Genomic DNA, 13,848 nt, shown 5'->3' with positions numbered 1-13,848 from the left:
TGTATGTTCTTGGTGGAGTGGGAGGGGGAGTTAAAGTGTTGAATCACGGGGTGGTTGGGTTGGTTGATTGGGGTGTCCCAGAGGTGTTCTCTGAAACGTTCTGCAAGTAGGCGGCCTGTCTCCCCAATATAGAGGAGGCCACATCGGGTGCAGCGGATGCAATAGATGATGTGCGTGGAGGTGCAGGTGAATTTGTGGCGGATATGGAAGGATCCCTTGGGGCCTTCGAGAGACGTAAGGGAGGAGGTGTGGGCGCAAGTTTTGCATTTCTTGCGGTTGCAGGGGGAGGTGCTGGGAGTGGAGGTTGGGTTGGTGGGGGTGTGGACCTGACGAGGGAATCACGGAGGGAGTGGTCTTTTCGGAACGATGATAGGGGAGGGGAGGGAAATATATTGGGCGGCACGGTGGCACAGTGGTTAGTACTGCTGCCTCACAGCGCCTGAGACCTGGGTTCAATTCCCGACTCAGGCGACTGACTGTGTGGAGTTTGCATGTTCTCCCCGTGTCTGCGTGGGTTTCCTCCGGGTGCTCCGGTTTCCTCCCACAGTCCAAAGATGTGTGGGTCAGGTGAATTGGCTATGCTAAATTGCCCGTAGTGTTAGGTAAGGGGTAAATGTAGGGGTATGGGTGGGTTGCGCTTCGGCAGGTCGGTGTGGACTTGTTGGGCCGAAGGGCCTGTTTCCACACTAAGTAATCTAATCTAAAATATCCCTGGTGGTGGGGTCCGTTTGGAGGTGGCGGAAATGACGGCAGATGATACGCTGTATATGGAGGTTGGTGGGGTGGTACGTGAGAACCAGTGGGGTTCTGTCCTGGTGGCGTTTGGATGGGCGGGGCTCAAGGGTGGAGGAGCGGGAAGTGGAGGAGATGCGGTGGAGGGCATCGTCGATCACGTCTGGGGGGAATCTGCGATCCTTGAAGAAGGAGGCCATCTGAGCTGTACGGTATTGGAACTGGTCCTCCTGGGAGCAAATGCAGCGGAGACGAAAGAATTGGGAATATGGGATGGCGTTTTTACAGGGGACAGGGTGGGAGGAGGTGTAGTCTAGGTAGCTGTGGGAGTCAGTTGGTTTATAATAGATGTGAAGACCCAAGAGAGATGCCCATTGCAGAGTCAGGATGAGTGCAAATTCAGCATCATTAACACATATACACTCTTATATCCAATAACTGCCAACCCATGCCCCATACTCACTAAAACTACTTAACATCCTATATCCCTGAACCCTCCTCTGTCCTTTATCATCCCATGTCAACTTAATACAACTCATGAAGTGCAGTGCTGGAAAAGTACAGCTGGTCAGGCAGCATCTGAGGAGCAGGAGAGTCGTGTTTCAAGCATAAGCTCTTCATCAGGATAGTAGGAGAGACCCAAGGGGACTGAGAGATAAATGAGAGGGGGTGAGGCGGGGGCAAGTTGCTGGGAATGCGATAGGTAGGTAAAGGTGGGGGTGATGGTGGTAGATCAGAGCAGCGGGTGGAGTGGATAGGTGAGAAAGAAGTTGGACAGATAGGAGAGTTCAAGAAGGTGGTGCCAATTTGGATGGTTAGATCTGGGATAGGGTGAGGGATGGGAGATGAGGAAAATTGCGAAATCAACATTGATCCCATGTGGTTGGATGGTCCCAAGACAAAAGATGAGGCATTCTTCCTCGAGATGTCAGGTGGCTAGAATTTGGTGGTGGAGGAGGCTGAGGGCTTGCACGTCCTTAGTAGAGTGGGAGGGGGAGTTGAAGTGTCCGGCCACAGGGTAATGGGAATATTTAGAGTATGTTCTCTGAAAGGTTCTCTGAAATGTTCTGCCAGTTGGCATCCTGTCTCCCCAGTGTAGAGGAGACCACATTGGGAGCAACGGACACAGTGGTAGACATGTGTGGAGGTGCAGGAAAATCTGCTGGATGTGGAAGGATCCTTTGAGGCCTTGGGTGGAGTTGAGTGGGGAGGTGTGGGCACAGATCTTATACTTCCTGTGTTGGCAAGGGAAGGTGCTGGGAGTGGAGGGTGAGTTGGTGGGGTGTATGGACCCATTGAGGGAGTCATGGAGGGAATGGTCACTGCAGAACACAGAGGTGGGGAGGGAAGTATATTTCTGATGGTGGGGTCTATTTGAAAGTGGCGGAAATGACAGAGGATGATGTGTTGTTTCCAGATGTTGGTGGGGTGGAAGATGAGGACCCAGTGGGTCTGTCCTTGTTGCGATCGGAGAGGTGGGGTTCAAAGGCGGAGGTATGGGAAGTAAAGGAGATGTGCTGGAGGACATTGTTGACCACATGGGAGAGGAAATTGTGGTCCTTGAAGAAGGAGGCCAAATATAACTCATGTCAATCCATGTCCCCCACCAATCATCTTTTGCTCTTTTATCTACCATGCCATCTCCATTAATGCCATCTCCCATTGTAGACCTCAGGACCTATGCACAGATGGGTGAAAATAAAATTTGTCTAGATAAAGTATTTTGCAGACTTTGTTATATTGAGAATGGCATACACTCATAAAAAGAGCACATTTACAATATTCAAATTCCATCACTTCAATGAAACTGGATTTCTTATAAATTCACAGGCCCAAGAACTCAAAGCCACTTGTAGCTGTAAATCAAACTGTAAAATGCAAGGCATCCCACTAATGAAACCTTGTGAAATCAGTCATGCTGCATTATAGGGCTCCGACCCAAAACATCAATTCTCCTGCTCCTTGGATGCTGCCTGACCTCCTGCGCTTTTTCAGCAACACACTCTCAACTCTGATCTCCAGCATCTGCAGTCTTCACTGTCTTCTCTTTTTCAACAGGTAGAGTGAAGAAGAAAGCTATCTTTTTTAACATTTCAGAATATTTGTCAAAGATGTAAAGATTGGAGGTTTCAAATGTCTTTACAACTTTGGCATGACCATATTGACAGGTTCCTCTTGACTGTCTTGACTGGAACATAGAACATTACAGAGCAGTACAGGCCCTTTGGGACCTCAATGTTGCACTGACCTGTGAAACCAATCTAAAGCCCATCCAACCTATACTATTCCATTATGTTTATCCAATGACCATTTAAATGCCCTTAATGTTGGCGAGTCGACTCCTGTTGCAGGCAGGGCATTCCACACTCTTACTATTTGAGTAAAGAACCTTCGTCTGACATCTGGTCTATATCTATCACCCCTCAATTTAAAGCCATGTCCTCTCATACTAGCCATCACTAACTGATGAAAAGGGCTCTCACTATCCTTTTAGACAGTCCTAACTGTTATTTGACAGCTCCAATGAGTTTGTACTTTTTACTACTCTAGCCCAGTCTGCACATTTTGGATTTGAGTCACTTACCTCACTAAGATCACACAGGGGTTTATGATTTAGATGGCAGACTGCCTCTGCAAATCACATGTGTGGATCCAGAACCAGTTCCACTCCCATACCCATAAAAAAAGGTAAATGCTGGCACTTGTAATTTCAGGTCACTTCTGCCGTTTTCACCCAGTGCTGCCTCTCTATCTTAGTGAAAATCTGGACCTGTCTTTAACTAGACAGGGTAGCAAACTTATGGCTGGATTTTCCAATCTTGAAATAAGATGGAACAGAGGCAGGATACAGGTTGGCTAATGTAGTGAGGCAGAAGTAGTTCCTGCATTACAAAAAAAAACATAAATTTTAGATGTTCTGTAAAGGAAGCAAAGGTAATGTCAGAAAATGCTTTTGCAGATAATAAGTATTGAATGCACTGACTGGAAATGTGGTGGATGCAGGTTCATTTGAGAGGGTATTGGATAATTGTTTGGATAGAGTTGATGTGCAGAGATAAGCCAGGAGATTGGAACTAGGGAATAGAACTAATGAAAGCATAATAGGCTGAGTGCCCTCCTTCTATGCTGTAACAATCCTGTGATTCTGAGGTCAAAGAAGTATGATGTTGTCAGGTTAGACTGCATGTGGGTGTCCCACCCCCATTCCTAATGATGCTCGGGATGGGGAGTGGATGAGAAAGTGAATGCCTCAACTATGTCAATTGGGTGTGTCCAGGTCTAGAGAGAGCTCATGAACAGTTTGCCTGCTGATGTCCTAAGATTTCCATGGGACTAGACAGTTCCATGAAGCTGACCAGCTCCAGTAGCAATGTAATTTTAATAACCAACCATTCCTTATCTCATCCTGGGTCCCAGTTCTCCATTTTGATGATGAGAATCTTAATTAGATTGGATTAGATTACTTACAGTGTGGAAACAGGCCCTTCGGCCCAACAAGTCCACACCAACGTCCGAAGAGAAACCCACCCAGACCCATTCTCCTACATTTACCTCTTCATCTAATACTATGGGCAATTTAGCATGGCCAATTCACCCAACCTGCACATCTTTGGACTGTGGGAGGAAACCGGAGCACCCGGATGAAACCCACGCAGACACGGGGAAAATGTGCAAACACCACACAGATAGTTGCCTGAGGTGGGAATTGATCCTGGGTCCTGATGCTGTGAGGCAGCAGTGCTAACCACTGTGCCACCGTGTCGCCCAATCTTCATGCTTTTTAAGACCATGGGTTGCAATAGGTGCTGATATGAGACTGTACGTAGCCCTCTTCCATGCTGTGCCATCCCCTTGTCACCAATCCGGCTGCAGGATCATTAAAACCCTGATTGCATGAAAATCATTTCCCCAGCAGCAGTGACTGCTTGGTTTGTGACCCTTTCTAGCACTCCACCATACTGTAATACACAATTTCTCTCATTTAAAACTTGAACAATTTCTACTTTTTTAAAGAAAAGTAACTTTTACTGAATCTGTAACATTCACAGCTCTCTACAACTATGATGGCTACATTTTATTTCTTCAATGCCTCCATATATTTAAATATTAAAACAGTTATAGTCATAGAGTCATAGAGATGTACAGCATGGAAACAGATCCTTCGGTCCAACCTGTCCATGCCAACCAGACATCCCAACCCAATCTAGCAGTGTTAATTCAGTGAATGATAATCTGGGTCAAAGTTGTGGAACTTGTTTATACCAATTTAAAAACTACTTAGCGAGTTTTTGAGAAGATTTGTAGCTCAGGTTGAGGTTCTGGATGTAAGTTTGCTCGCTTGTTTTCAGACATTTTGTCACCATACTAGGTAACATCATCAGTGAGCCTCTGGTGAAGCATTGGTGTTCGTGACCTGATTTCTACTTGTGTTCAGGTTTCCTTGGGTTGGTGATGTCATTTCCTGTGGTGATGTAAACGTACTTATTTTAGTTGAAGCTCTATGTTCCATGTTAGGACATCTCATTTGCTAAAATCTCAGTGAATTGGGCCCACCCTGTTGTGATTTAAGTCTTTGCTAACTGAATTAACAAAATAGATTACGCTATACAGTCGGTCTATCATCAGTTACTGAAGAACTTGAAGATGACCTTGGACAAGTGACTCAAGAACACTATCGTGAAAAATGTCAATGTACTCAACTGTGAATGTTACTGACAACACTTTCTGTTCTGTCCTAACTTTTAACCCTAGGGAGCTGACCCTTGACAAACCAGAAATGACATGTTGGAACATTATTATTCGTTATCCACGGATTGTTACAAAGGTCCACCTTCACAGTGCGACAGATCTGCCAAAACAAAATTCATCTGGAGGTATGTCCTTTGAGTTTCATCCTTGTATAGATGTAACTTGGCATCATCTTGAAGATCTTGGATCCATAGATTGACTCTACATTTCTAGCAATACTTAACAATGTCAGGCCAGCAAATTGGTGAACAAGGATGGTCCGCAGCAAAAAATGCTTATAAATTTGGTAATAAAATTACTAGCCTCATTCAAACCGTGGTATATAACAGTTGTTGTGAGAAATTAGAAATACCATCATGGTGCTCTTATGAATTTAGAATCTTGTAATAGGGATTATTTCATTCGGATATAACCATGTCAAAGCTGATCTTGAATGCCTAAAACAGGAATTAGTGTTTTACAGTGTAGATTCCAGACCAGACAGGCCTGTCTCTTTAAGACACCTACATGACACATGACTTATATGTTTTCTGGCACCTGCCCCACCTTTGCACAATGGCAGCAGTGTAAGCCAGTCATCTGTATGTATATAATGTATAGTAACATCAGTAAATACAGACCCAGACTTTGTGTAAGTCTGCATTATTATAGCCATGTCCATAGTTAGTGTTTCTAATAAAAGTCAACACATCTGTCTCAACATGAACCCACTCTCTTTGGTAATGTTATATGGACTAATAGGATAGTGAAGAAGGTGGTTGGTATGCTTTCCTTTATTGGTCAGAGTATTGAGTACAGGAGTTGGAAGGTCATGTTGCGGTTGTACAGGATGTTGGTTAGGCCACTGTTGGAGTATTGTGTGCAATTATGGTCTCCTTCCTATCGGAAAGACGTTGTGAAACTTGAAAGGGTTCAGAAAAGATTTACAAGGATGTTGCCAGGGTTGGAGAATTTGAGCTATAGGGAGAGGCTGAACAGGCTGGGGTTGTTTTCCCTGGAGCATTGGAGGCTGAGGGGTGACCTTATAGAGGTTTACAAAATTATGAGGGGCATGGATAGGGTAAATCGACAAAGTCTTTTCCCTGGGGTGGAGGAATCCAGAACTAGAGGGCATAGGTTTAGGGTGAGGGGAAAGATATAAAAGAGACCTAAGGGGCAACTTTTTCATGCAGAGGGTGGTACGTGTATGGAGTGAGCTGCCAGAGGAAGTGGTGGAGGCTGGTACAATTGCAACATTTAAGAGGCAGTTGGATGGATATATGAATAGGAAGGGTTTGGAGGGATATGGGCCAGGTGCTGGCAGGTGGGACTAGATTGGGTTGGGATATCTGGCTGGCATGGACGAGTTGGACCGAAGGGTCTGTTTCCATGCTGTACATCTCTATGACTCTATAACATATAGAAAACCACAAAGCATACTAGGAATGACCCGAGCACTAACATCATTTATTTTTAGAAGATGCAAAATCCACCAAAACCTTTATTTAAACAGGGCAGTATCATTTTCACATTTTGCATTCAGTGCGAGATATTTCCTCAGGTTTGATGTCTCTAGACTCTCACTTAAGGAAATCTTGATTACTCTGACTGCTTAATATTTAGTCCCCCCAGGCCACATCTGGAGCTTGAAAAAAAAGAAATTATTGTGCTGTGAACTGGGCCCTATAGTCCATGTGTATCCCACAACATATGCATTTTCAACCTTTGAAAAGAGATCTGATGGATATCTATTAATGAGACAAAGCTAATTCTCAGTCAACCATCTGGTCTAAGAACTAGAACAAAATAAATCTCACTTCACCTTACTTCTGTATTACCCTCCATAACAGTAAGTAATAAATTTCACGGATTATCTTATTAGTGCATTCACTGCATTTCCTTCACCAGAAGACGGTTGGAAATTGGTCAGCCTAGACGTTTAGGAGAGACTTTGCTCACTCTCTAAATGGTGTTTAAAGAAAATCAGCGGTTGACAGTAGATGTTCTGCCCATTCTCGGTGTTCAGATATATTCACAATAAACTATCAATCCAACTAGCTGTGTCTCTTAAGTGAAAGCTCATCGAAACTCATCCTCCTGGAAAAAGCATTCTAACATGATGCATTTTCTGGAATTTTGTTTTTAATTCTAATGGGTTGTGGGCTTGTACTTGTTGCTGATCCCTAATTGCTTTGGAATAAAATGGTTTACCAGGCCACTTCAAAGAGTCAACTGAAATTGCTGTGGGCCAGGAGTCTCATGTAGGTCAGATGAAGTAAGGATGACAGATTCATTTCCCTAAAGGACATTTGTGAACCAAGTGGGCTTTTATGACAATTAATGATCGTTTCAAAGTCACCATTTTATGAAGACTAGTCAAATTATTTGTCTTTTATTTATTAAATAGAAATCCCACTAGTGCCTGTGTACTATGTGGACTGCTGTATTCCCAGAACTTTAGTCTCAGCCTCTTGATGCTGTAACAGTGTCATTACTACTACCCCACTATGTCCACAAACACATTTTATTTTTCCAAGTAATCTAGTCAGACAGGTTGCCTGAATCCACCTTGTCCCAGAAACTGGGTGTAATAAATGCAATATCTTATTAACTGGTTTCAACACCTAATAATTTTAACCTAAGTAACTCCAAAGTCCTTTCCTAAGCAAGCAGTCAGAAATCCAGAAGCATGACAATTATATACCTTGTTTAAACCTGTTGAAATCTTGGAATGCAAGTTGAAAAACAATAAGTGACTTTGTTCTTGTAATGTTCACACTCCCCCTTTCATGATAATTCAATAATATATCTTTATTTTACAGTGCAAATTTTACTGAATCGTTTTCATGCAATAGGATGTAAAATTAATTGCATCTATTTCTTGGCATATTACAGGAGCAGATGCATACGCGGTTTTTAAATGCGAATATCACAAAATCTCTACAGCTATTTTTGAAGACACGCTGAATCCTCAATTTGATACCAACGCCATTTTTTACAGGAGAAACCCCAAGCTCCCAATAATCATTCAGGTAAGCTGTCAGTCACTGTTGAAGATCAATAGCTGGATACATGGTGAACAATTAATTCTGAGGTTGACTGAGTTCTAAGACTATTGCTCAGGGTATGATTGAATAATCTAAAGTTTTTAGGCTAAATGATCGCTTGATTCCATGAAATAGTATGTGATGTACTTTTATTGCCATCAATTGTGCTCCCCTATCCTAAAGTCATGTACCTAACAACAGCTAACCCAGCATGAACTGGGAATTAAATGTGGAATCATTTTGATGTGCATGGCTCAAATACACATTGGACAAATACCCTGCAACATCTGGCAAATCTTATTCCGACAAATTAGTGAATTGAGAAAGAAAAGAATAATTGTTAATACCTTAACATTAATTGAACAAATAAAAGATTGTGAAAAGGGATAAGAATAAAGTTCCTAAAATGTACACAAGATTCCTTTTTAACCCATTATATGAAAAACCCAATGCAGGAAGATTGTCAATTGTAATAGAAAAAGGGAATACAAGAACAGTTCAGTAATGGAATAGCTAGGCAATACTGACAATAATAAAATTTCTGTAAGATAATATCAAAGAACATAAATATGATGTAAATCAAATTAGTACAGTGCAAAACATTGATAGAGTATCCGACAATATAACTTGGATTAAGGCAGACCACTCAAAATATTCTTAAGCAGGCAGCCCAGATCATAACTTTGCAATTTGTTTTAGTAAGTGTACAGTGAAAATTACCCAGAGTAAATTAGCTAGGTTGAATACCAGGTTTTAAAAGTAAAAACAATGACTGCAGATGCTGGAAACCAGATTCTGGATTAGTGGTGCTGGAAGAGCACAGCAGTTCAGGCAGCAAGCGAGGAGCAGTAAAATCGATGTTTCAGGCAAAAGCCCTTCATCAGGAATACAGGCAGAGAGCCTGAAGGGTGATGATGGAACGGCGGTGAAAGAGGCCCAGGACCTCCATGTCCTCGGCAGAGTGGGAGGGAGAGTTGAAATGTTGGGCCACAGGACGGTGTGATTGATTGTGCGGGCAGAGAGCTTTAGGGAACATCTCCGGGACACCTGCACCAATCAACCACACCGCCCTGTGGCCCAACATTTCAACTCTCCATCCCACTCTGCCGAGGACATGGAGGTCCTTGGCCTCCTTCACCGCCGCTCCCCCACCACCCGACGCCTGGAGGAAGAACTGCCTCATCTTCAGCCTCAGAACACTTCAACTCCAGAGCATCAATGTGGACTTCAACAGTTTCCTCATTTCCCCTTCCCCCACCTCACCCTAGTTCCAAACTTCCAGCTCAGCACTGTCCCCATGACTTGTCCTACCTGCCTGTCTTCTTTTCCACCTATCCACGCCACCCCCCCCGACCTATCACCTTCATCACGTCCCCCACTCACCTATTGTACTCTATGCTACTTTCTCCCCACCCCCACCCTCATCTCACTTATCTCTCCACCCTTCAGGCTCTCTGCCTGTATCCCTGATGAAGGGCTTTTGCCCGAACACCGATTTTACTGTTCCTCGGATGCTGCCTGAACGGCTGTGCTCTTCCAGCACCACTAATCCAGTACCAGGTTTTAAAACAGACAAGAATTTATTCACAAAATTACAGAATGAAACACAAAGAACAGAATAAAAAATACATACAGAACTCAGTCTATCCAAACTAGACTTAATTATGCTGTTTCGAATATGCACAATAGTCCCAATAAGCAAACTCCCTGAAACACCATAAAAATGAAATAAAGATTTACAGATCAAAGTTAGAAGGGCAGAAGGAGAGAGGGTTTAGCACCCTGTTTCCACACAGCTCCACAGCTGAACTACTAACTTTTACAGGTTACTTCAAAACAATAAAGCTTTGGCCTAAAGTCTTATCTGTTTATGTATAAACAAAAAAGACCTCCAATGCTCTTTTATCCCTGTACCGAACCCAGCTGTTTTGGAGCCCAGAGTGTGTTATGACCATTCTGAGAAAAACCAAGGACATAGTATCCTTGAGAAAAAGAACAGCTTTTAGAAAGAAGGACCAGCTCTTTAAAACCCATCCCCTTTTTAAAAAAAAATGAACTATGAATATCAAAAGATAGCTTCATTTTTAAAACTGTTCAAAAACAAACTGGTTAGCAGTCTAAAACAAATACACTATACTAACTACACACATGCAAACATGCACAACCACGTGTGAATTCAGGCTTTGGCACACCTGCCACTCTACGCCCCTGTATCTCATTCGAGTCCTGATGACACATTGGCAATGGTGTTTTCATGACCTGCCACATGCACAATTGTCAAATTGAATGGCTGCAACAATAAGCTCCATCTAAACAGTCTGGCATTTTTGTCCTTAAATTTTTCCACAGATGTCAGTGGGTTATGATCAGTGCATACGATTGTCTCAGATGCATTGCTATTAATATAAACACTAGAATGTTGTAATGCCAACATCATTGCTCCAAGTCTCTTTCTCCACCATTGAATATTTCTGTGGATGAACATTCAATTTCCTGAAAAAAAAACTGTTGGGTCTTTCTATTCCCTCGTCATCATCCTGCAGGAGCACCACACCAACACCCATATCATTGGCATCGATAGCTACCTTGAAACGCTTCATATAATCAGGTGTGGCTCATACTGGGGCAGTAGTTAACAGTTTTTCGGCTGTCAAATGCCTTTTGATAGTCCGCTGTCCACTGAAACCTCTTGCCCTTTTTTTAACAATTGGGTGAGTGGAGCAGCCACACTGTTAAAATCCAACACCAATTTTTGGTAAATCCATACAATCCCAGGAACCGTAGTACTGCTCTTTTCATTGACAGTGTGGGAAATTTCCCAATTACTTTTGGTTAGGCATCCTGTGGGGCCATTTGTCTGTATGCAATAACATAGTCCAGGAAGGTGACTTGAGCTTTGGAAAATTCATTTTTAGCTAGGTTTATCACCAAGCCTGCCTTCCGAAGTCAATTGAACATGTTCAATAAATGCTATAAACATTTCTTCTATGCGTGACTAAAAATCACCAGGTTATCAATGCAAACACCACGGTTGAGTAACCTGGCAATGACCTTTGCTCTCTCTGACAGAGGTATGTGCCAGTCCCCTTTGAGTAAGTCCAACTTAGAAATGTAAGTGGTTCCTCCCACCTTTTCGACACAGTCCTCCAACCATGGAATTGGAAATGCATAATTTATTTTAACAGCATTGACTTTGTGATAGTGCACACATAACCATTGGGTACCAGCTGGCTTTAACACCATGACTATAGGTGAGCTCCAGTCACTAACTCATTTCGATTATGCCATCTTGGAGCATGCATCCTATCTCCTTCTATACCTGTGCCAATTTTAGAGGGTTATGCCTGGCCTGTAAGGACGTCACTTAATCAGAACAGCATAACCTATATCAACATGAGCAATTAGGTTAGTTCTTCCCAGTTTATTTCTGCATATCTCCCCACGTTAGGGTTATGAAGGTGTAGAAGTGTACTGTACCTTTAAGAGAGTTAAGGATTTAGAGAGGCACACAGAATGCTGAAGATGTTGCATTGTAAAATTTGGTCCAGCAGCTAGAATAGCTGGTTGTCTGGATACAAAAACAAATTCAAATTCAGCCAATCTGTTTAAGTTATACCGCAAAAATACCAAACTCCAATCCAGTTTGAATTTAGAATATTGACAATATTAAAAGCCAATAACACAATCCGATGCTTTGGGGTATAAGATTGGGAAAACTTGAACAGTTGAAAGAGAATTGCCAAGACACCAGCATGTACAGACTGCCCAAAACACAGCTCTCTTAAAGGTCCATTTATCTATCAATGACCTGGGAAAAAGAAATCCTAAGAAAATCTACAGAGGAAGATACAAAGAGAAGATTTGACAGCTGCCAGGTTTTGAAATTTGAATTTTGGTAAATCTTACTTGGGGTGGGGTGGGAGGTTAGGGGGGGGGGTAGCGGTTTAATGGACGAGTATTACAGAAGGGAAGGTAAAAGATATGTTAGAGGAATGAGTTGTAAACAGTTACCAGTGATAGGAGATCACTTCAAAGCAAGGTATAGTGGTCCCTATCAAATTGAGAAAAAGTTGAGTCAGGTGAACTATCTAGTAAAGATGCCTGATAGGGAAAAAAAGGGCATCAGGTATGTCAAGTGAACATGTTGAAACTGTATTAGACAAGAGAGAAAGAACTGGATAAACAGATGTTAGTTACTGCCCCGCAGAGTGAGGAATCAAATCCAGATGATGTAGATTTTGATGTGTCTCAAAATAGATTTAAAAAATGAAGAAGTCCTTGAGGAGTGGGATAGGTTAGTAAGCTATCCATCTCAGGAGCATAGAATACAGTTGAAAGATAAGGACATATGTAAGAATCAGATAGATGATGAATGCTATAATACGTGAAGTATATGTAGGGAATACTGCTCTGATAAAACAACAACCCTATCGGCTTAATCCCTTCAAATCCAGACAGGTCCAGATGAAGGTAGAGGCCATGCTCGATGAGGATATTGTCGAACCAAGTCAAAGCAAGTGGAGTTTGCCAATCGTCTTAGTTCCCAAAATGGATGGGACTCAACGATTCTGCATGGATTATCGAAAGATCAATGCTGTTACAATATCAGACTCCTATCTAATTCCTAGATTGGAGGACTGTATCGAGAAAGTCAGACAAGCCAGTTACATCACCAAGTTGGACTTAATGCGTGGTTACTGCCAAATATCATCTTCAGAGTCAGCGAAAGAAATTTCTGCATTTGTAACCCTAAATTGGCTATATCAGTTTAAAATGATGCCCTTTGGAATGAAGAACGCACCCACCACATTCCAAAGACGCATGAACATATTTGTGGCTAGGTTAACAAACTGTGCAGTCTATTTGGATGGTTTAATAATCTTTAGTAAGTCCTGGAAAGGTCACATGGTACAGTTGGCAGAGCTCTTTGAACGACTCCGAGAAGCAAAACTGGTGATAAATAAAATGGAATCGTGAAAGCACAGGTGCTGTTCTAGAGACACAACATTGGTCATGGAAGGCGAAAGTGAGGATTGCAGATGCTGGAGATTAGGGTCAAGATTAGAGTGGTGTTGGAAATGCTCCTTCAAATCCTCCCACTTCCTCCAGATTAAACGGGTAGCCATGGGCACTCGTATGGGCCCCAGTTATGCCTGTCTCTTTGTTGGCTACGTAGAACAGTCCATCATCCGTAGTTACACTGGCACTACTCCCCACCTCTTCCTCTACTACATTGATGACTGCATCGGTGCCACCTCATGCTCCTGCAAGGAGGTTGAGCAATTCATCCACTTCAACACATTCCACCCTGACCTTAAATTTACCTGGACCATCTCTGACA

General features: G+C 42.7%; 1 protein-coding gene across 1 annotated transcript in view; it reads left to right on the top strand.

Annotated features, from left to right (window-relative positions):
- The window catches only part of LOC132820142 (calpain-5-like), a 153,770-nt gene that overhangs the window by 133,504 nt on the left and 6,418 nt on the right, over window positions 1–13,848 (top strand). Inside the window, exons 11-12 of the mRNA XM_060832083.1 lie at window positions 5,485–5,606; window positions 8,356–8,492. Coding sequence (XP_060688066.1) covers window positions 5,485–5,606; window positions 8,356–8,492 — 259 coding nt within the window. The remainder of the gene's footprint in view (window positions 1–5,484; window positions 5,607–8,355; window positions 8,493–13,848) is intronic.

Source organism: Hemiscyllium ocellatum, chromosome 11 (genome assembly GCF_020745735.1).
Source record: "Hemiscyllium ocellatum isolate sHemOce1 chromosome 11, sHemOce1.pat.X.cur, whole genome shotgun sequence".
NCBI lineage: Eukaryota > Metazoa > Chordata > Chondrichthyes > Orectolobiformes > Hemiscylliidae > Hemiscyllium > Hemiscyllium ocellatum.
The sequence above is the reverse complement of the archived record's forward strand: the minus strand, read 5'-3'. Positions and strand labels throughout refer to the sequence as shown.